Raw genomic sequence first — 22,500 nt, 5'->3', positions numbered from 1 at the left:
ACACGTGGTGAGTCAGGAGCGCTCATCGGTGAAGTTCGTTGCCCTCACACAGTCTGTCACACAGTCTGTCACACTGTAAAGCCTCACACAGTCTGTCACACTGTAAAGTCGTTGCCCTCACACAGTCTGTCACACTGTAAAGTCGTTGCCCTCACACAGTCTGTCACACTGTAAAGCAGTAAAACTGACATCAGCTGGTTTAATTGCACACGAGGAAATGATTCGTGACGACCACTGTATTCCTTTATAGTGTCAATCACGCTCGCACCCTTGTCTGCTGCTGACCGTTTGGCACCATAACTGATTACGCATTTGTTTTGAATCACTTCCAACAGTGAACCCGTTTGGCCCAGATTTCAATCGATACAGACTGATGATATGATGGTACACTGTAGGCTACGAAGTGCAGAATGTTTAAGCAACAATTTTGCAACTGCGATTAAAAGTCGAAATCACTTTTGCCGAGCGCGGTGAATGTCTTGGTGACCTTGGTGCTGTGAACTTTATTTTTATTTTTTTTATATATTTTATTTTAAACTTTTCAATGTAGACAAAAAACAACACATAATACAACTCATTCCCATTAAAGACAAAAAAGAAAAAGCAGTAATAGAAATTACTAGAAGGAAAAGGAAAATAAGAAAATAAAAATAATAATGTTTCATGAAGTACAGTAAGATATCTCAACCAAGTTTCTTTTTTTTTAAGGTGTTATTGACCTAATGTATAGTGGAACCAGTTCAGAAGTCATAGCAAGTTCACAGTTGGTAGAGTTAATATTTTCATGTACTCAATAAAAGGTTGCCAAATACTTAGAAATACATCAAGTCTGTTTTTCAGAACATACATGATTTTCTCTAAAGAAATACAATTAGTCATCTCTGTTATCCATTTTGATATAGAGAGAGGGGAATCCGATTTCCAGGTTAGGGCAATGCACTTTCTAGAGACAGCAAGGGCTATGTCGATGAATTTTCTAGTACTTTGACTTAACTTCAGATTTGATACATTACCCAAGAGACAGAGCTCTGGGTCGAATGGAATTGAGGTGTTTGTAATTTTGGTTAACGTATCACATAAGTCACTCCAAAATGTTGTGACTTTAACACACTGCCATGTGCAATGTAACATTGTGCCCTCATCAATACCGCACCGAAAACACAGGTTTGAAATTGTGAAATTATAACGGTGTAGTTTATGAGGGGTGAGGTAGAGTTGGTGAAGAAAGTTGTAGTTGATGAGCCTGAATCTGGCATTTACAGTAGCAAACATGCTGTTCTGACATAGATCAGACCAGAGGTCTTTATCTATAGTGGTGCCTAGTTCAGTTTCCCATCTCTCTCTTGTTTTGTTTTGGATAATGATCAATCATTATGGAATATACCCTACTAATAAATCGTTCTGAACCTTTGTCATTATGAAACACCTCCTCCAACTTTGTCAAATCAGGTAATGACATTTGTTCGCCCAAACTTTTTTTCAGAAAGGTTCAAGTCAAGTCAAGTCAAGTTTATTTATATAGCCCTAATTCACAAGCATGTCTCAGAGGGCTTCACAGAAAGTATGTCTAGCTGATTCTAGCTAACACACAGTAACAAGAATATACAGAATAAAGATAACATTTGAACATTTGAAGAAAGCAGGAGAGTGGAGGAGGGAGGGAGAGGGAGGAGAGAGGAGAGGGGGGAGGTGGGGAGAAAATAGGAAATGTGGAGGAGGAGAGAACAGAGGAGGAGAGATGAGGGTGCAGGGGAGGGAGAGCCAGGGTAGGGGTAGGGTCTAGGGTTGGGGGAGGGGAGGGAGTAGGATACGGGCCCGGATTAGGGCGAGGGTGGGGAGAAATGGGAAATGTGGAGGAGGAGAGAACAGAGAAGGAGAGGGTGCAGGGGAGGGAGAGCAGGGGGAATGTGAGAGGGAGGAGAGGGCAGAGAGGAGGAGAGAACAGAGAAGGAGAGGTGGGAGGGCGCAGGGGAAGGAGAGCAGTGGGAATGTGAGAGAGGGGAGAGGACAGAGAGGAGGAGAGAACAGAGAAGGAGAGGTGGAAGGGTACAGGGGAGGTAGAGTAGAGGTAGGGTCTAGGGTGGAGGGAGGGAGTAGGATACGGGCCCGGATTAGGGCGAGGGTGGGGAGAAAATGGGAAATGTGGAGGAGGAGAGAACAGAGAAGGAGAGGTGGGAGGGTGCAGGGGAAGGAGAGCAGGGGGAATGTGAGAGAGGGGGGAGGACAGAGAGTAGAGGTAGGGTCTAGGGTGGAGGGAGGGAGTAGGATACGGGCCCGGATTAGGGCGAGGGTGGGGGGAAAATGGGAAATGTGGAGGAGGAGAGAACAGAGAAGGAGAGGTGGGAGGGTGCAGGGGAAGGAGAGCAGGGGGAATGTGAGAGAGGGGGGAGGACAGAGAGGCAGAGAAGGAGAGGTGGGAGGGTGCAGGGGAAGGAGAGCAGGGGGAATGTGAGAGAAGGGAGAGCAGGAAGTGGCAGGGATTCAGGAAAATAGGGGAGAAGAGGAGAAGGAGCAGAGGGGGGGAGAATGAGGAGAGAGCAGGAGAAGGGAGGGGGGGGCGGTGGGATGTGGGGGAGGAAAGAGCATGGAAAGAGAGGAGAACAAGAAGGGGGAAGAAGGGAAGAAGCGGGGGAAGGGGGAAAGAGAGGGGGGGGAGAAGATCAGACAACTGACTACTCTAAGCATTAACCAGAGCTAACTGGGACATAGTATCTAGCTAATCTACAGCCTAATCTGGCCTATCCTACCCTGCTCTAGTCTGATTTTAGCCTGAACACTAACAGGTCAGCCTTAGGCTGTAGCTAATCTATCGCCTACCTAAGCTGTTCTAAACCAACCGGCAGCCCTCGACCAGTGATGAAGAGCACCGATGCCCCCCGACCCGGCCCCCGCCCACATAAGGCGTGGGAGGGAAGGCCAGGCCGGGACACAGCGGCACCCCCTCACCCCCAGTGAACGCAAGAAAACCTTTCCACCATATGGATCGCCGCATGGATTGCCCCAGTGACTTGGCTGAGGAGGAACCTTGTGAGGTCGTTGTGCTAGGGGCCAATTGCTGCGGCCCGGGCGGACCCAGCCCCCACGCGACCCGCCCCCCCAGCCCCCAGCCACCAGCATAGTGACTGAGAGCGTGAGAGCAGGCCACGCGGGGGACGGGCCCACCCAGGCCACAGCAGCGGACCCCCATCTGGGGACTCCCCTCCGAGACAGGCCGAGAGATGCCGGGCTAAACCATGCACAGAGCTTCCGATAATGAAACTCTGTGAATGGTTTATTATGGAAATAAAATGTACAAGAGAACAGAAAATTGAAAATGTAAAAAAGAGTCCAACAGAAGGGATATAAAAATGTAATTTTTAAATTATCCTAAGATCAGGGAAGGGAGTTGAAAATCTAAAAAGTAGAGTCCAAAAAGAAATAGAAAATGCAGTCTTTAAGTGTTCGTAGGTTTAGATAATACTAGTTAATTAGCTAGGTGACAAAAAGGGGTAACAAGATTGGGAGTTCCATGAGGATGATCTGAGGAATCCATGAGTCCGCGTTGGTGACATGGATTAAGAGGAGGGGAGGGGAGGATAGGAGTCGGAGGTGATGATTAAGAGGAGGGGAGGATAGGAGTTGGAGGTGATGATGAGGCGGCGGGGGGGGGGGGGGGGGGGGGGGCTGGGGGGGCGCCCCCCCCTTCCCTTAGGCAAGCAGGTGACCAGGATGATGAGGATAGGGGTCGGTGATGGTGATGAGCCCGGGGTGTCAGACAGTAGAAGGAGTAGTGGGTAGATGGCCTAGAGTGACGACAGGTGGCTAGGGCGATGACGGCCGGACCTAGGGCTGCAGCGGTGGGGTGTACGTCAGGCCAATGAAGGACACCTGAGGGGGAGAGAGAGAAGAGAGCGGGGGAATCTGCGCAGAGGTGGAACTAACTCTATAGACAACAATAAAATTAGGTCAAATCAAAATTTATTAGGATTATTTAGGATGACTAATATTATACTGCTAATTCAGGTCTAGGTAGTCTAGGTCTAAGTTTCTACTGATACTGCTGGCTTGAGATAGCCCACTCAGCAGTTCAGGACTAAGTTTATTCACCAGCTATTTGATTTTATATCTGAGCTACTGGGTCGGCTGATGCCATATTATTAAATTAGGTCAAGTCTAAGTTTATACTGATACTGCTGGCTTGAGATAGCCCGCTCAGCAGTTCAGGACTAAGTTTATTCATCAGCTATTTGATATTATATCCGAGCTACTGGATCGGCTGATGCCATATTATTAAATTAGGTCAAGTCTAAGTTTATATTGATACTGCTGGCTTGTGATAGCCCGCTCAGCAGTTCAGGACTAAGTTTATTCACCAGCTATTTGAATTTATATCTGAGCTATTGGATCGGCTGATGCCATATTATTAAATTAAATTAGGTCAAGTCTAAGTTTATACTGATACTGCTGGCTTGAGATAGCCCGCTCAGCAGTTCAGGACTAAGTTTATTCACCAATAAAAGCTTCGGTGCTGTGAACTATTGATGACGGTAGAGCAGGGTGAATGATCCAGTGTTCTAAAAGATCTTTGGTAAACGTCATGTGACAATCACAGAGCGAGGGCTCCTTTCTAGAGACGCTATTTTACACCAAGAGACGTTCAACAATCACACAGAGAGAGATCCATCGTAGAAGAGGAGAGAGAGAGCAGTTTCTCCACCACAGGAGCAGGAGACAGACAGGTTGTGGTTGGAGGAAGAGGACGCGACTGCTCTTTTTCTCAACTGCCAAGAACAGCTATCACTAGCCCTATGTCTCTCTCTCTCTCTCTCTCTCTCTCTCTCTCTCTCTCTCTCTCTCTCCATGTAAAAACTGGAGGAAATTGATATTCGATATTGAATATTTTTCCAGTAAAAAGTAAAAGCACATTGATTGAGTGTATTTGAGATTACTGGAAGGCGCTGCTGTCAATGTTGTCGTAAACGTAGGAAATCACTAACTGAAATAGGAGACGATCGAGGCTCATCTTATTGCTTTATTATCTATCCATATCCTTTTTAGTAGCTTTTACTCTTCAGTTAGCAACCTTTGCCTCTATTCTTTGCTGCAGTAATGACCCAATTCACTGTCTGGGATCAATAAAGTTCATCTTATCTTATCTTATGAGTGACGACCAAGCTTTTATGATCAACAAGTAGGGGAAACACCGCCTGACACATCCACTAACTTCCCTGTCAGCGTGCAAGGCCAATGCAGAAGTACCAAAAACTGTAGTTCCTCGACTGGCCACTTGAGGCCGGCTCCAAAAGGGAGCCATTCCACATTCACCCCCATGTTAAAATGCCCGACTTTACAGCAGAAATAAACATGTTTACAGTCTGGTATAAAAAACCTAACGTTTTAGGTCTCTATAGCTTATTGTTATATAACTCACCTGGTTAGAGTAAAATTGACAATAAAAAAAGACTATGTTGGGCATGTGATTGAAACAGGAGTCCACAAACGCTACGTCCATATTTTTTAAACACTTTTGTTTCATTCCTGTCATCCAGAGAACCTGCACCTGGCCGGAAACGCAGCCAACGGCTCCAACATCCCCATGCTGCGCTCGGTGGCGCTGGGGGGCCACGGCGGGGGCCACGGGGCCCTGTACCGCGGCCCCATCCACTGCATCAGCAGCATCCTGCAGGCGGAGGGCGTCCAGGGGCTGTACAGGGGCGCGGGGGCCATGCTGCTGCGGGACGTCCCGGGGTACACGCTCTACTTCATCCCTTACACCATCTTCTGTGACCTGCTGAAGCCCGACGCCACGTCCAGCCCTCACCCCTGCTCCATCTGGCTGGCTGGAGGCCTGGCAGGTAAATGTGGAGGCGGGAAGGTAGACGTTTCATGGGTATCAGGTGATCCATGAGGTGAGAGGTCAAGGGCCCACTTTGAAAATGCGCCATGCCAGTTTTCCCCCTCAACAACATTTTGCCAGGGGCACGGTGGCGCAGTGGTAAGTGCTGTCGCCTCACAGCTAGAAGGTTCTGGGTTCGATTCCCGCCTGGGACGCTGTGGGCGCTGAAGGAGTGCGTGCCCGTCCGCATGTCCCTTCGAGTGCCCACCGCCCGGATGGGGTCGTCAAAATGGCCTTTCTGTGTGTAGAGGAGATGTTCTCCCCGTGCCCCCCTGGGGGTTTCCCTCATATGGTAGCCCCACACCAAAACATGCAATATCCTGGTTGCTGAAGTGGTGCCTCCTCTGGTCGTTAGGGGCGCCTGTGCGGAGGGAGGAGAACTCTCCCTCCGAACACGTGCTATGTCCTACCGGTGAAGCTTCCCCTGTCAGGTGAAAAGAAGCGGCTGGCTAACTGCCCATGTCTCGGAGGAAGCATGGAGCCAGTTTCGGCTCTCCCCAGATCGGCAGAGGGTGGAGCAGCAACCAGTATAAATAAATTAAAATTAGCACTAATGGGGGATAAAAATGGGATAAAAAAATCAGGAAAAAAATATAAAAAGAAAAAAAGAAAACAACATTTTGCCTATTTTTAGAGCGTTATTTAACCCCCTTCCTGAGAAGCTAGTATGACATGGTTGGTACCAGTGCATACCTTAGGTCTTCTAGTTTCATGTGATACCTACCCATGATATATGGCGCTCTCAAGGAGTAGAAGAACTTTGTTTCATGCATACATCTGCGACCCACAGTCCAAACCACCTAGTTTTGAGTCACGACCCACCAGTGGAGGGAAACTGCTCTAAAGCCATTATGTTTCTCTTAGGAATTCCTGGGGGTTGTTGGGTCTTCTGACCATGACTTTTGGTTATTATATATAATGCGTATGTTGGTATAATTTGTGGAATAACTTAATTTTCACTCTATGCGCGTTCTTATTACAGCATCTGTAAAACTTTGTTTTGGCACAAGATGTCGTAGGCTATAACAAAACTTTATTTGTATCCGTTGTGTTGCATACAGCTTTAGGCCTGCTGGCTGTTGGCATAATACCACCACAGAATGGTTTTGATTACGAGTCCCACTTGCCCCATAATTACAAAACTCGCAAAAACATTATTTCTCTGCAAACGTGTGTGGAAACCTTCCACTATACCGGTCCCCAAAGTGACGTTTTCCAGTTAGAGCAGGAGTAGATGTGTTAGTTAGCTGACGACGTTCTAAACCAGCACACGGCTTGACTCGAGCACTGACACATGCAGAGCAGCTCAATGCAGCCTGTGTGTGTCTGCAGCAGCAGAGCCATGTGGACTCCGGCTGCACCGATGTGGGAAACGTTTGTTTTTCCCCCCCAAGCCAGTGAAATGCCTTCCAGATGCAAGCCAGCTACACGTGAGAGAGGAAAACGTGCAGCAGAGAAGGCTCAAAACAACTGCTTGCTGTTTATCATGCGTCTCAGAGTGCGTCTCAGAGTGCTTGAGCGGAAAGATACTGACTGTACTGTACATGGTGTGTGGATTCATCGCTGGCTAAAATGTCCTTAATTATTATGACTAATTATTACATTTTGGATTTATCTTCCGCTGATGCCAAACCATCTGACTCAGTCTCCAAAAGATACATGATTGATTGATTGATTAATTGATTGATTTTCTTTATTTAAGTGTCATGCTTCGAATGAAGCCCAGCCCACATGGGCTTACAGGACACTTTTACTGTTCATCATTTAAACAAACAATGATCAAAACATAAAACCAACAGAAACACCCAAAATACATACAGTAAAGTTGTACAGCATGAAAACCACCACCTGAACCTACTTAAAGAGCTGTGCTTGCCTTCTATTCCAGGCCCTAGAGATAAAGTTAGCAGTCTTAAATACCTCAGTCTTAAACAACCACTCTGACTTCTGGCCATCATCTGCCCAGAAGAGCTCAGGTCTTTGCTTTACAGATACATGATACAAATTATATTTACAGTGTAACTGTATACATTCTGGAATCTTAGAAGTAGGTGCGTTGAGTATTTGCATTGCAAAGTTTAGCTTTGTAGTTAGAATAGTTTTCAGAGAGAAAGTTACGTTCAGGCCTGGACTGAATGGCCTGTTATGGTGAATGATGTCAGTCTGATTGTTCCTTTCTTAAGAAGTAACCCTGTCAGCCTTCAACAGACGCTAAAACCCGTTTGTCGTAAGATAGTTGTGTTTTACATTATGTCTAAGTTATATAGCATTATATATTACTGTTGAATTATTTACAGACCGTTGTTTTACATCTACCATCACATCACTCCTCAGAATCTGATCCATTTGTTGATTTCTAATCAAATAAATTGACGAGGTTGGAAACACAGAAGAGTTTTCCAATATGACTTTCAATTTCTTCAGAGAGCCAAACTTTTGATTGCTGGTTAGAGGCTGAACGTCAATCTGACTGAATGTGTCTACATTTCTGTGCTAGCTAGCAATGCTTACAGTTCTGCTCAAGTATTTTTCTGCCGTAAACGCACACGTTTCTTTCAGCTTGTAATAAGCATTTAAAATATAGATATAATATATCATATGTTGTGTGTTTGTCTTTGGTAAGCAGCTGTGTAGTAAAAGGCAGAATGCACTGAGAGCCGCTCATAAGGTCTAGGAGAATGGCAGTGAACTGTGGATTCCAATCTTGTTTCCTTAAAATCTATAGAAAACAAAGGGTTAAGGCGCCCGGGTAGTGCAGCGAGGGTCGCAGGTTCGAGTCCCCGTGTTACCCCCGGCTTGGTCGGGCATCCGTAGAGGCACAACTGGCCGTGTCTGCAGGTGGGAAGCCGGTGGGGTATGTGTCCTGGTCGTCGCTGCACTATAGTGCCTCCTCTGGTCGGTCTGGGCGCCTGTTCAGGGGGGGGAGGGGAACTTGCGGGGTAATAGCTTGATCCTCCCACACCTCCCAAGTCCTGCCGGTGAAAGTCCTCCTCACTGTCAGCTGAAAAGAAGCGGCTGGCGACATGGCACATGTATGGGAGGAAACATGGGGAGGGTGAGGACATGGCACATGTATGGGAGGAAACATGGGGAGGGTGAGGACATGGCACGTGTATGGGAGGAAACATGGGGAGGGTGAGGACATGGCACGTGTATGGGAGGAAACATGGGGAGGGTGAGGACATGGCACGTGTATGGGAGGAAACATGGGGAGGGTGAGGACATGGCACATGTATGGGAGGAAACATGGGGAGGGTGAGGACATGGCACGTGTATGGGAGGAAACATGGGGAGGGTGAGGACATGGCACGTGTATGGGAGGAAACATGGGGAGGGTGAGGACATGGCACGTGTATGGGAGGAAACATGGGGAGGGTGAGGACATGGCACGTGTATGGGAGGAAACATGGGGAGGGTGAGGACATGGCACGTGTATGGGAGGAAACATGGGGAGGGTGAGGACATGGCACGTGTATGGGAGGAAACATGGGGAGGGTGAGGACATGGCACGTGTATGGGAGGAAACATGGGGAGGGTGAGGACATGGCACATGTATGGGAGGAAACATGGGGAGGGTGAGGACATGGCACATGTATGGGAGGAAACATGGGGAGGGTGAGGACATGGCACATGTATGGGAGGAAACATGGGGAGGGTGAGGACATGGCACATGTATGGGAGGAAACATGGGGAGGGTGAGGACATGGCACATGTATGGGAGGAAACATGGGGAGGGTGAGGACATGGCACATGTATGGGAGGAAACATGGGGAGGGTGAGGACATGGCACATGTATGGGAGGAAACATGGGGAGGGTGAGGACATGGCACATGTATGGGAGGAAACATGGGGAGGGTGAGGACATGGCACATGTATGGGAGGAAACATGGGGAGGGTGAGGACATGGCACATGTATGGGAGGAAACATGGGGAGGGTGAGGACATGGCACATGTATGGGAGGAAACATGGGGAGGGTGAGGACATGGCACGTGTATGGGAGGAAACATGGGGAGGGTGAGGACATGGCACATGTATGGGAGGAAACATGGGGAGGGTGAGGACATGGCACATGTATGGGAGGAAACATGGGGAGGGTGAGGACATGGCACATGTATGGGAGGAAACATGGGGAGGGTGAGGACATGGCACGTGTATGGGAGGAAACATGGGGAGGGTGAGGACATGGCACATGTATGGGAGGAAACATGGGGAGGGTGAGGGATGTTTATGGCTTCAGGAGCACATGGAGCTGACACATGGGGAGGGTGAGGGATGTTTATGGCTTCAGGAGCACATGGAGCTGACTGACGCTGGCTCCTCCTCTCCTCAGGCTCCATCTCCTGGGTCACGGCCACGCCGGCCGACGTGGTGAAGAGCCGCATGCAGGCGGACGGTCAGCTGACCAGGAAGTACAGAGGGGTCCTGCACTGCATCATCCACAGCTACAGAGCCGAGGGGCTACAGGTACGCACACACACACACGCACGCACACACACACACACACGCACACACACACACACACACGCACACACACACACACACACACACACACACATACACACACATGTATGTGGGAAGATGCACACACACACACATACACACACACATACAGTACACACACACACACACACACACACACACACACACGCACGCACACAGGCACGCACACACACACACACACACACATACACACACACACACACACGTATGTGTGAAGATGCACACACACACACGTGCACACACGCACGCACGCACGCACACACACGCACACACACACATGCACCCACGCACACATTGGAATGCTTTATTTATGTATCTATTTATACATTAGAATGACAGGGAATAAAATATAACAGGTGAGATAATCCGTGGGGACCTAAGGGTAACACATAGCATCTCCTCCACACGGCCAGACAGTATGACAGCTGAAACAGAGCCGTTTGGCTTTGCTCTTAGTCATGCCAGCAAGGTGCAGGTAAACACCCACTCACTTCAGTCCAAACTGTGAGGAAAACCAGCAGAAACACAATATCAAGACATCCAAACGGTCTTGGTTTCCAGCAGAAACACAATATCAAGACATCAAAACTGTTTTGGTTTCCAGCAGAAACACAATATCAAGACATCAAAACTGGCTTGTTTACAGCAGAAACACAATATCAAGACATCAAAACTGGCTTGTTTACAGCAGAAACACAATAAAGACATCAAAACTGGCTTGTTTACAGCAGAAACACAATAAAGACATCAAAACTGGCTTGTTTACAGCAGAAACACAATATCAAGACATCAAAACTGGCTTGTTTACAGCAGAAACACAATAAAGACATCAAAACTGGCTTGTTTACAGCAGAAACACAATATCAAGACATCAAAACTGGCTTGTTTACAGCAGAAACACAATATCAAGACATCAAAACTGGCTTGTTTACAGCAGAAACACAATATCAAGACATCAAAACTGGCTTGTTTACAGCAGAAACACAATATCAAGACATCAAAACTGGCTTGTTTACAGCAGAAACACAATATCAAGACATCAAAACTGGCTTGTTTACAGCAGAAACACAATATCAAGACATCAAAACTGGCTTGTTTACAGCAGAAACACAATAAAGACATCAAAACTGGCTTGTTTACAGCAGAAACACAATAAAGACATCAAAACTGGCTTGTTTACAGCAGAAACACAATATCAAGACATCAAAACTGGCTTGTTTACAGCAGAAACACAATAAAGACATCAAAACTGGCTTGTTTACAGCAGAAACACAATAAAGACATCAAAACTGGCTTGTTTACAGCAGAAACACAATATCAAGACATCAAAACTGGCTTGTTTACAGCAGAAACACAATATCAAGACATCAAAACTGGCTTGTTTACAGCAGAAACACAATATCAAGACATCAAAACTGGCTTGTTTACAGCAGAAACACAATATCAAGACATCAAAACTGGCTTGTTTACAGCAGAAACACAATATCAAGACATCAAAACTGGCTTGTTTACAGCAGAAACACAATAAAGACATCAAAACTGGCTTGTTTACAGCAGAAACACAATAAAGACATCAAAACTGGCTTGTTTACAGCAGAAACACAATAAAGACATCAAAACTGGCTTGTTTACAGCAGAAACACAATATCAAGACATCAAAACTGGCTTGTTTACAGCAGAAACACAATAAAGACATCAAAACTGGCTTGTTTACAGCAGAAACACAATAAAGACATCAAAACTGGCTTGTTTACAGCAGAAACACAATAAAGACATCAAAACTGGCTTGTTTACAGCAGAAACACAATATCAAGACATCAAAACTGGCTTGTTTACAGCAGAAACACAATATCAAGACATCAAAACTGGCTTGTTTACAGCAGAAACACAATATCAAGACATCAAAACTGGCTTGTTTACAGCAGAAACACAATAAAGACATCAAAACTGGCTTGTTTACAGCAGAAACACAATATCAAGACATCAAAACTGGCTTGGTTTCCAGCAGAAACACAATATCAAGACATCAAAACTGGCTTGTTTACAGCAGAAACACAATATCAAGACATCAAAACTGTCTTGGTTTCCAGCAGAAACACAATATCAGGACAGAAAAATACTTTAAACTAGTGTAAGCTAGCAAGCTGTGTAGGAGATATAGAACAGTATAATACTGTACAAGCTGTGTAGGAGATATAGAACAGTATAATACTGTACAAGCCACGTCATGAAGGAGATACACAGTCTGTTGGGAAAGCTTGTTGGAGAGCGAGGCAGCAGCTCAACATGTCTCTTCTCAGAATTCACATTCTGTGGAAGAGAAGCGTGCCACGTGTGTGTGTGTGTGTGTGTGTGTGTGTGTGTGTGTGTGTGTGTGTGTGTGTGTGTGTGTGTGTGTGTGTGTGTGTGTGTGTGTGTGTGTGTGTGTATGGTTGTGTGTGTGTGTGTGTGTGTGTGTGTGTGTGTGTGTGGTGTGTGTGTGTGTGTGTGTATGGTTGTGTGTGTGTGTGTGTGTGTGTGTGTGTATGTGTGTGTGTGTGTGTGTGTGTGTGTGTGTGTGTGTGTGTGTGTGTGTGTGTGTGTGTGTGTGTGTCCAGCCAAGCCTCTCTCAGTGAAATAGCTAGTGTTACAGCAGCAGCAGCAGGGAAACATCCTCCATACATTCTCCCCACCAAGCGCCAAGTGACAGGAACATGTGGATGACTGGCCGCTAACTTTTTGAGATGGCATTTTAAGTTCAAGTTCTGTTTCTATTTGCTCTGTCTAACTCTACTATAAAGCAATCAATCAATTAAATCAATTATTATGGACGTTTTTTTTTTTTTTTTTATAGTTCACCAGCCCTCGGCAGTGAGCCAAAAAGTGAATTTCCGACACTGTTATACAGTGTTGGGCAAGTTACTTTCAAAATGTAATATACTACATAATACTAGTTACTTTCATTTACTTTCATTCATTCATGTACTGTAATATGTTACTTTTGTAATGAGTTACCCCCAACACTGCTGTTATATATGACTAATAAGTTGCCTCTTCAACCTGTCAAAAATGTGCAATCAGAAAAGGATATAAAAATAATAAAATAAAAGGTATGGTTAGGGCTGGGGGGCGCACAAAATTAAAGAAAAACTATCATAACATTGTGCGTTCTTGGCTGTGGCGTTGACGCTGTGTACTTTGACACACAGCAGGCAACACATTACAGGGACAAACAAACATGATTGTGTAGTTTCTTCTTTGTCAACATTTGGCGCCACACGTCTCAGCACGGCTCATAGCACACTTTCTTCTAGGCTTATAAACTCGTGACAACACCGGTGGAACCGGAGCTCCTCATCTGTCCTGATTTCATTTAACTGCTCTCAGACCGACGCAGCCATCAAGGTGTGGATATTATTACATGCCACAAAATGTTAATTTGTTCAGGTGGGCTAATCACGTTGTACATAGGCCTACGTTAACGTTAGCAGACTTCTTTCTCCCTGTAGTGGAGCAGATAAAACAAAATCTGGAAAGCAGTACCAAAATCGGCACAAAAACCTCTTGGGGAGATTGTTCTTTTGATCAAACCTATTAGCAACGCAAAAATAAAGATTTTTCCAAGGTGGCCGTGATTTCTAGCACGGAAACACTATTTTGGGGGCAACTTTGAAGATTCAAAATTACTGCCATTTACTCTGCATATTCTGCTGGCCTACATCTGGCTCTGTCTGAAGGTCGAAAGGAAGCTGACTGACTGACAACAGTCAAAATGCTCGACTGACTGACTGACTGACAACACTCAAAATGCTTGAGTGAGTCACTGATGACAACCACTCACTGATGACATCACTGATGACTTCACAATTGCTTGAGTGACATCGCTCGGAAGGCTGAGTGACTTGCAACCCTGACGACAAATTATGTCATAAGTGGCCGGCAGCCAGAGCCTGGCAGTATTTTTGCCAGGCAGCCAGATGACGGATGATGTCATCAGTGATGTCATCAGTAACAGACATGCTGCCTGGCATAGCAAATGTGTGCTTGTTTTATGTGAAAAATATGCATTAATATTATTTTAGCAAAACCTTTATTACTAGTGGACCTGTGGGAACCCCCCTGGGGCCCCCCTGGTCTGGAACATGACATCATCACTGATGACATCATCACTGAACTTATTATAGCCTCAGCAGGAAGGATCACTGATGACATAATCGCTGATGACATCACATCATTAGGTAATTAGGGCAATCACCTAATTAAAAAAACACACACACACACACGCACGCACGGACACTTAGATTATTACATTTTCTTTACACAAGGAGCGATCCTCATCAGTGATGTGACTCGAGCAATTGCGACCTCATCAGTGATGTCGCTCGAGACAATAGTGATGTCATAGTTTTATGATGTCATTATGTCAACACACACTTCAGTCCCTTCATAAAGCCTTCTGTTTGAGATGCACACGTAGTCGGTGTGGTACAGGGACAGACTGTGAATGAATTGCTCCTCCAGCATGGCACGACACTGGCCGCTCCACGATGCCGCCGACGCAGGAGACCTGGACACGTTGAGGAGCCTGCTGCAGGAAGAGCGCTTCAGAAGGCGGATCAATGAGTGGAGGTTTGTGTGGTACTACGGCAGATGGAGCACCCCTCTGGGGCTAGCGGCCTGGGTGGGTCACGCTGACTGTGTGGTCTACCTGATCACCCAGGGAGCCCAGGTAGACCTCGCCGATGACATATTCTACACGCCGCTCTACAGGGCCGTGTACTACGGTCACCTGGACTGCGTCCGGATCCTCCTGAAAGCCGGGGCCGACCCCAACGGAAGCGAACACGCCTCATACACCCCGGTCTACAGTGCTGCCTGGGCGGGAAGAACGGAGATACTGCGGGATCTCCTCAGGTCCCATGCCGTTGTTGTTCCTGTTGACATAGACAGCGATCACACCCTCGAGAGGTCTCCCGTCTACATCAGTGTCGCCAGCCACCACCTGGACTGCTTCCGCCTGCTGCTCCAGGCCGCCGGCGGAGTTCTGACCTGCGGCGGGGCTTCTCGCCTGATGGAGGTGGTGCTCAGGGAAGGCTGCGATGTGGCCTTCGTCCAGCTCCTCTTGGACCACGGCGCCGACCCAGCCCTGGTGACCTGGGAGCAGGCGGAGCTGGAGGAGAGGGCAGATCCCGAGGCGCTTAGGGTCTTTCTGGAGGCCAAGAGATATTCCCTGGCCCACGTGTGTCGGATCCAGATCCGCCAAGCGCTGGGCAGACATCGCCTGAACCAAGTCCACGCTCTACCACTAACACAAGTGATGAAGGACTTTGTGCTCTACCAAAAATGGACTTGAAGGACTGTCAGTTTGTGGCATTTGTGGCTTGCTTTATTTACCGAAGACTGCATGGTAAACCTGGGACGTTTATAAACAACAACAGCCAAACAAACTCAGCCAGTATCTACCAACATTAGATGATGCCGACATGAAGATCTTGGAAAACTGTGGTCATGATGTTATGACAGGTCCAGTACAGCTGATCGTGTTGATGATGCAAGGCTGGACACGTTTGCTCGGAAGCAGAGGCCATATGAAGCCATCCCTCCTTCTCAAGCCGCTCTACTCCAGCATGTAAAGCATGCTGCCTTCCAGCTGGATGCATTATGGGCTCAACCATTATTTTCTCAACCAGAAGGACAAAGTCCTTCCGACTGAGGGTGGATCAAGAAAGGTGATATGTGGGAGATCTTGTGGACTGATGATCTCCCCCTATTGCAGAGAGTTGCCAACAACTGATCAAGTGTGCTTATTTGAATGTAGTGGGAGGTGCACATGCTGCAGCTTTGGTGTTGATTGCACAGCACTGTGTAGCTGCAGATGCAGATGTGAAGATTAGGCTCCGTTTCAACCCAGAGCATATTGCCTATATTACCTGCCTATTACATACTGTAAGTGTTGATCGTTGAATGGTCAGATTATTAAGGTTACATATGTCTTCAATGCATTGTATGTCATTTCAAATAGTTTTGCTAACATAATGTTGTTTATTTAATGTTTGTTTTAAATGGCTGAAAACTCACCAATCATTTTGAAATTTATGTGGAACAAATCTGGCTTCTCTGTGGTCATTATGGTCTCTAAAAAATGTTTTGTATCAAAACCTGACGAAGTTACACCTCATGATAGCTGGCTGGGCAAGTGGAGAGAGAAAGAGAGAGGGGAAGAGGAGAGGACGGGAAAAACTGCTACTGATTTGGACATCTGATTTGGACGTCGATTACCATGGCAATGATTTAAGCTTCGAAGCTTAGATTGTTTGGAGGTCAGCCCTAGATATCATATCCAATAAAATTGTTTATGTGGACGGGTGGGTAGCGGTGTCTGTTAGTCACGATTTGCGTCACGTTTTGTGTTATCCGTCATCGGTCCGGCCCGGCCGACCGATACCACGCCCCCCCCCCCCACACACACACACAGACTCGGCATAGTGCCACCTACTGGCAAACACAAAAAGCGGGTTATCTCGAGAACCGTTTGTCCGATCGACTTCAAACTTTGAGAGTGCGCTTAGGGGGGCCTGATGGAGTGCAGTGCAGCATTTTGTGCAATTTGGCATAGCGTCACCTAATGGCAAACACAAAAAGTGGTTTATCTCGAGAACCATTAATTGGATCGACTTCAAACTCAGGGAGTGCACTAAGTTGACCTGACGAAGTTCAGTGCCGGATTTTGTGCTATTCAGCATAGCGCCACCTACTGGCAACACAAACAGTTGTTTATCTCAAGTCGTCTGATTGACTTCAAACTGGACGAGTGGGCTGCTGGGAACTGCCAAGAACACACACAGACCTTACACACACAACACAATACCCGGGACGGAGTCCCAGCAAACTAGATTTGAAGATCGTGTAGCGGCCTGATAATCTAGTAACTAAAAGAAAAGTAACGCACACTAAAGAGTGCCAACTCTTAGTGATGACATCATCAAGTTCTCGAGTGACATCACTGGGACATCACCAATAACTGATATCAGTGATTCATGACAGACACTGATGATCTCAGAGAAATTGTGACATCATCAGTGATGTCATAAATCCTTCCCTGCAGAGCTAGGACCAATGCAAGTGAGTAATGTCTTCAGTGAGGATGTCATTGGTGATGATGTCATCAGTGATGATGTTGCCAGTAGGCATTGTGACATCATTAGTGATGGCATAGACTGAATTGTGATGTCATCACTGATGTCATAAATCCTTCCCTGCTGAGGTTATAAATTGGAGGAGGATCGGTAGTGGATGCATAAAGGATGCCACCACCACAGAAGGTTATAAATTGGATGATTGTCTGCGATGATGGCGGCCACCTTCAGGGGAAGTTTGGTAACGTTGGTCAAGGGCCTGAGCAGCCTTCGGTGGCAGCAGCTGGCTTCTTCACCGCTGAGTGTGTCCGCTGGCCTCTGTGCCCCAGAAGCCCCCCCAGCTCGCGCAGATGCCACCTTCAAGGTCACGATGGTGCCAGGGGACGGAGTGGGACCTGAGCTGATGACTGCTGTCAAGGATGTGTTCAAGGCAGGCGATGTCCCGGTGGAGTTTGAAGAGATCCACCTGAGCGAGGTCAACGAGGAAATGCTGGAGCAGGTGTTGACCTCTATGAAGACCAACAAGGTGGCCATGAAAGGAGCGATTCAAACACCCATGGAGTTCACGGGGAACCTGCCGTCATACGAGATGAGACTGAGGCGTAAGCTGGACCTGTTTGCCAATGTGGTTCATGTGAACAGCCTTCCAGGCTACAGCACTCGCCACAACAACCTGGACCTGGTCATAATCCGGGAGCAGACTGAGGGCGAGTACAGCTCCCTGGAGCACGAGAGCGTGCCAGGTGTCGTGGAATGTTTGAAGATCATCACCAGAGTGAAGTCACGGCGCATCGCCAAGTTCGCCTTCGACTACGCCACCAAGAAGGGGCGAAGCAAAGTCACCGCTGTTCACAAGGCGAACATCATGAAATTGAGCGACGGTCTCTTTCTCCAGAGCTGTGCCGAGGTGGCAGAGCTGTATCCCAAAATCAAATACGACAACGTCATCATTGATAACTGCTGCATGCAGCTGGTCCAGAACCCGTACCAGTTTGACGTGCTGGTGATGCCCAACCTGTACGGAAACATCATTGACAACCTGGGCGCCGGGCTGGTTGGAGGGGCAGGCGTTGTGCCTGGGGAGAGCTACAGTGGCGAGTATGCCGTGTTTGAGACGGGTGCACGCCACGACTTCGCACACGCTGTCGGCAAGAACATCGCCAACCCCACGGCCATGCTGCTGAGTGCTGCTAACATGCTTAAGCACCTCAACCTGGACCATTACTCCCACATGGTGGCAGATGCTGTCAAGAAGGTCATCAAACAGGGCAAGGTGCGGACGCCAGACCTTGGCGGGGACAGCACGACTGGTGACTTTGTGCGTGCCGTGGTGCATAACCTGCGTCCCCGACCTGTTTCCTAACATGTGTGGCCCCAGACACACCCCTTCCTGACATTTTTGCTTAAATGTGGACGCCAGCTTAACATGCACTGCATGGATACATGTTAAGCCTTATATAACCTCCACTTCACTGTGCCAAACAACACTGTTAACAAACACCATCTATTCTGTTGTATCCCAGTGGTTATGGTTAAAATGAGTTTGCCAATAGATCTACTTGATTTGTGTTGTGCTTGATTAAATAGAAATGTGTGTTAAAATTAGGGCTGCACGATATGAGGAAAAGCTGTGATGTGCGATAACACTGTTCAATATTGCGATGACGATATGACCTGCGATAAATAAATAAATGCTATAAACAAAAATATTAATGGGTAGGGGTGCTCCGATCCGGCTAAGCCACGATCCGATCCGATTCCGATTCCTGGGGTCATAATCCGATTCCAGAATCGATTCTCAATTCCAACGATTCTCGATTCCAGAATCTAGAATCGATTCTCAGTTATGTAGTTTTATATTGCAATAACACACAAAGGTAAATCTAAGACAAAAAATTACAAATGTATTACGGTAATGTTGAACTTCAAATTCAACTTCTGAAGTATTACAGTGAGGGCCTAAATTCATTTTGCAATATGAGTGTGTTAATTTAAGCATACGTATCAGTAAGTGGCACGGGATTCTCAAAGCCTGTGTTGAGGGTCATACGAACAAAAATGCACTCTTGAAGCTAAAAAAAATCCAAAACCAACAAGTTAATTATTTTTACTTCAATGTAGAACAGTCATTTCTTACACATGAGATTACTTTTAGCCTTTTAGTCATAACGATTATTGAAAGATATTCCATATTCCAGACTGAAATGTTACAACAGAAGTGGAGTATTGGCCAGAATGACATGAACATTTGGACACTTATTCAGCCGGTATCTTGCATGTTGCGTTCAGGTGCACTGTAAAAAAAGAAAAAGAAAAAGAAAAAAAAAAAAATCGATAACACGTGACTTTTGCGATGTGTTCATCGCGCATTTTCATATCGCGATGACGATGAAAATACGATTAATCGTGCAGCCACTGAGACCACTGACACTTTTCAAGCAACTGACAGTAGCAGGCTGGTAGCAGGGCACTGCCAAGGTGACCTTAGGGATCTCAGGGCATCACGGCCAGAGCCAGAGACAACGGAGGCCATGGCCTCCATGTAATAACCGCCCTGGTGTGTGTCTCGATACGAAGGGCTAGAAAATCCATCGTGGAAAAACAAGCGTGAATTCGCTATATGCCAGGCAGCATGTGTGTTACTGATGAGATCACTGATGAAATCATCTGGCTGCCTGGCAAAAATATTGCCAGCCAGCTGGCTGCCGGCCACTGATGATGTCATTGTGTCCTCAGGGTTGTGTGTGTCAGTCAGCTTCAGATAGATCCAGATAGCTGCGTAGCAGCAATTTGTGACTCTGATGGTGAGTGATGTCACTCGAGCAATTGTGATCTCATCACTGATGTCATCGGTGAGTGATGTCATCAGTGATGTCACTCGAGCATTTTGAGGGTTGTGAGTCAGTCAGCCTTAGACAGAGCCATATGTAGGCCGCCAGTCAGCTAGCTGCCTGGCAGAAATATGGCAATACTCAGCTACTCAGCTTTTCTTTTCTTTTTTTTTTTACAACTCGTATTCTACGGTATGTGCTAATGAATGCAGACATCATTTCAGCAGTCTTCTGAAATGATGTATTTGTTTTGGCGGCTGTTATTTGGCCCATGTAAACAGGCTGTGGATGTGTCACTCTGACAGTCACAAGGCCGAGCACAGATGTGCTGCCAGATGTCAGAGTTCAGTAACTCTACACTTAAACAAATATCTGTTATCGTTCTCAGAACATGCAGCCTCCCACATGGGCAACAAGCTTGAACAACACAATCGCAGCAGATCAATACCAGACAGGCATTGATTGGCGTTTTAGGAAACGAGACTCGAACGAGTTCCTCGGCTCATGAGACGGGTTATCAAAGGCCACTTTCACCCAAAGTAGGCCATCAAACATTCTCATTCTGCTTTTCATTCAACTCATGACAGTGTTTCTTTTAATACATCACAGTTTAATTTAGCTAGGATTATTTAGAAAAAAAAGCAAATAATAATAATAATAATAAATATAGCCGCAAGCGGCGATGCGGGGTCCAAGCTTCCGGTGACTTGGGGGGTATATGTCAGATAGTGCACATTTATTCAGACTTGGTATGTGCACAAGTAAATAAAGTTTGGTTGAGATCCGGTGACCTGGCGGTTTCCAAGCAGTACTAGTAGTAGTAGTAGCAGTAGTAGTAATAGTAGTAGTAGTAGTGTTGGTAGTAGTGGGAGTGGTAGCAGTAGTAGCAGCAGAAATACTAAGAATAGTAGTAGTAGTAGTAGCAGCAGCAGCAGTAGTAGTGGTGGTTGGCTGTTATAGCGCCACCATCTGGTGGATTGGTGTAATTTTTTCCTCTGAGTAGTGGGTGATGTCTTGAAACTATGTGGAAAGGTGGGTGATGTGGGGCGTATGGTTTCTGAGATCCACACACTTTTAGGGCAGGAAAAGAACAAAAGCAAATACACACAAGTTTAGACATTTATCATTTCAAAACGGTTTCACGTATCCAAAATCCTTTAATAACTTTAGGTCGGGGTAGTCCATAGATACCCCAGAAAAGGTTTCGTGTGATTTGGCCAAACAGTCTAGGAGGAGCTCGCAAAAGTAGGTTTTTGATAAAATTCAAAATGGCGGAAAATCTAGGCACACGCAAATGGGCGTGGCCTATATGGATAGATGCATATTGATCCAAGGAATCCAGGATAAGTGAAATTTTGAGTATAGGACACACGGTTCAGAAGATATGGACCATAAGGCGAAATGGTCTGTTATAGCGCCACCATCTGGTGGATTGGTGGATTCTTTTTTCTCAGAGTAGGGGGTGACCTCTTGAACCTATGTGGAAAGTTTAGGTGATGTGGAGGGTATGGTTTCTGAGGTCCACACACTTTTAGGGCAGAAAAAGAAGAAAAACAAATAGACAATATATTTACAGTATATGTGTGTGTGTGTGTGTATAGGTGTATATGTGTGTGCATGTGTGTGTGTGTGTGTGTGTGTGTGTGTGTGTGTGTGTGTGTGTGTGTGTGTTTGTGTTTGTGTGTGTTTAGTATCAGAGCATGTGTCATCAAAAGTTTAAACATTTATCATTTCAAGACGGTTTCACGTATCCAAATTCTTTCTAAGTTTTTAGATCAGGGAAGTCCAGAGTTGACACACAAAAAGTTTGGGCTCATTCGGGCAAATGGCCTAGGACGAGTTCGTTTTTTTTTTTTTTGAGAAAGTCCAAGATGGCGGAAAATCTAGCAGACTTAAATGGGCGGGGCCTATATGGATAGATGCGTATTGATCCAAGGAATCCCTGAGAAGTGAGATTTTGAGTATAGGCCACACGGTTCAGAAGATATGGACCATAACGTAAAATGGTATGTTATAGCGCCACCATCTGGTGGATTGGTGTATTCTTTTTTCTCTGAGTAGGGGGTGACCTCTTGAACCTATGTGGAAAGTTTAGGTGATGTGGAGGGTATGGTTTCTGAGATCCACACACTTTTAAGGCAGAAAAAGAAGAAAAACAAATAGACAATATAGCCGCAA

The 22,500-nt window shown here is 46.3% G+C and overlaps 1 protein-coding gene and 1 pseudogene across 2 annotated transcripts in view; both read left to right on the top strand.

Annotated features, from left to right (window-relative positions):
• Positions 1-22,500, top strand: part of slc25a48 (solute carrier family 25 member 48) — a gene marked incomplete at both ends in the record, with an annotated part of 39,069 nt that overhangs the window by 7,486 nt on the left and 9,083 nt on the right. The window contains 2 exons of the mRNA XM_083651903.1: positions 5,529-5,834; positions 10,207-10,340. Of these exons, the coding sequence (XP_083508029.1) occupies positions 5,529-5,834; positions 10,207-10,340 (440 nt within the window). The remainder of the gene's footprint in view (positions 1-5,528; positions 5,835-10,206; positions 10,341-22,500) is intronic.
• On the top strand, positions 17,703-18,854 carry LOC310790789 (isocitrate dehydrogenase [NAD] subunit beta, mitochondrial pseudogene; annotated as a pseudogene). Its single transcript has one exon. The product of its transcript is annotated as an isocitrate dehydrogenase [NAD] subunit beta, mitochondrial pseudogene (transcript).

This window comes from Poromitra crassiceps (assembly GCF_964638095.1).
Source record: "Poromitra crassiceps genome assembly, chromosome: 15".
Lineage (NCBI taxonomy): Eukaryota > Metazoa > Chordata > Actinopteri > Beryciformes > Melamphaidae > Poromitra > Poromitra crassiceps.
The sequence above is the reverse complement of the archived record's forward strand: the minus strand, read 5'-3'. Positions and strand labels throughout refer to the sequence as shown.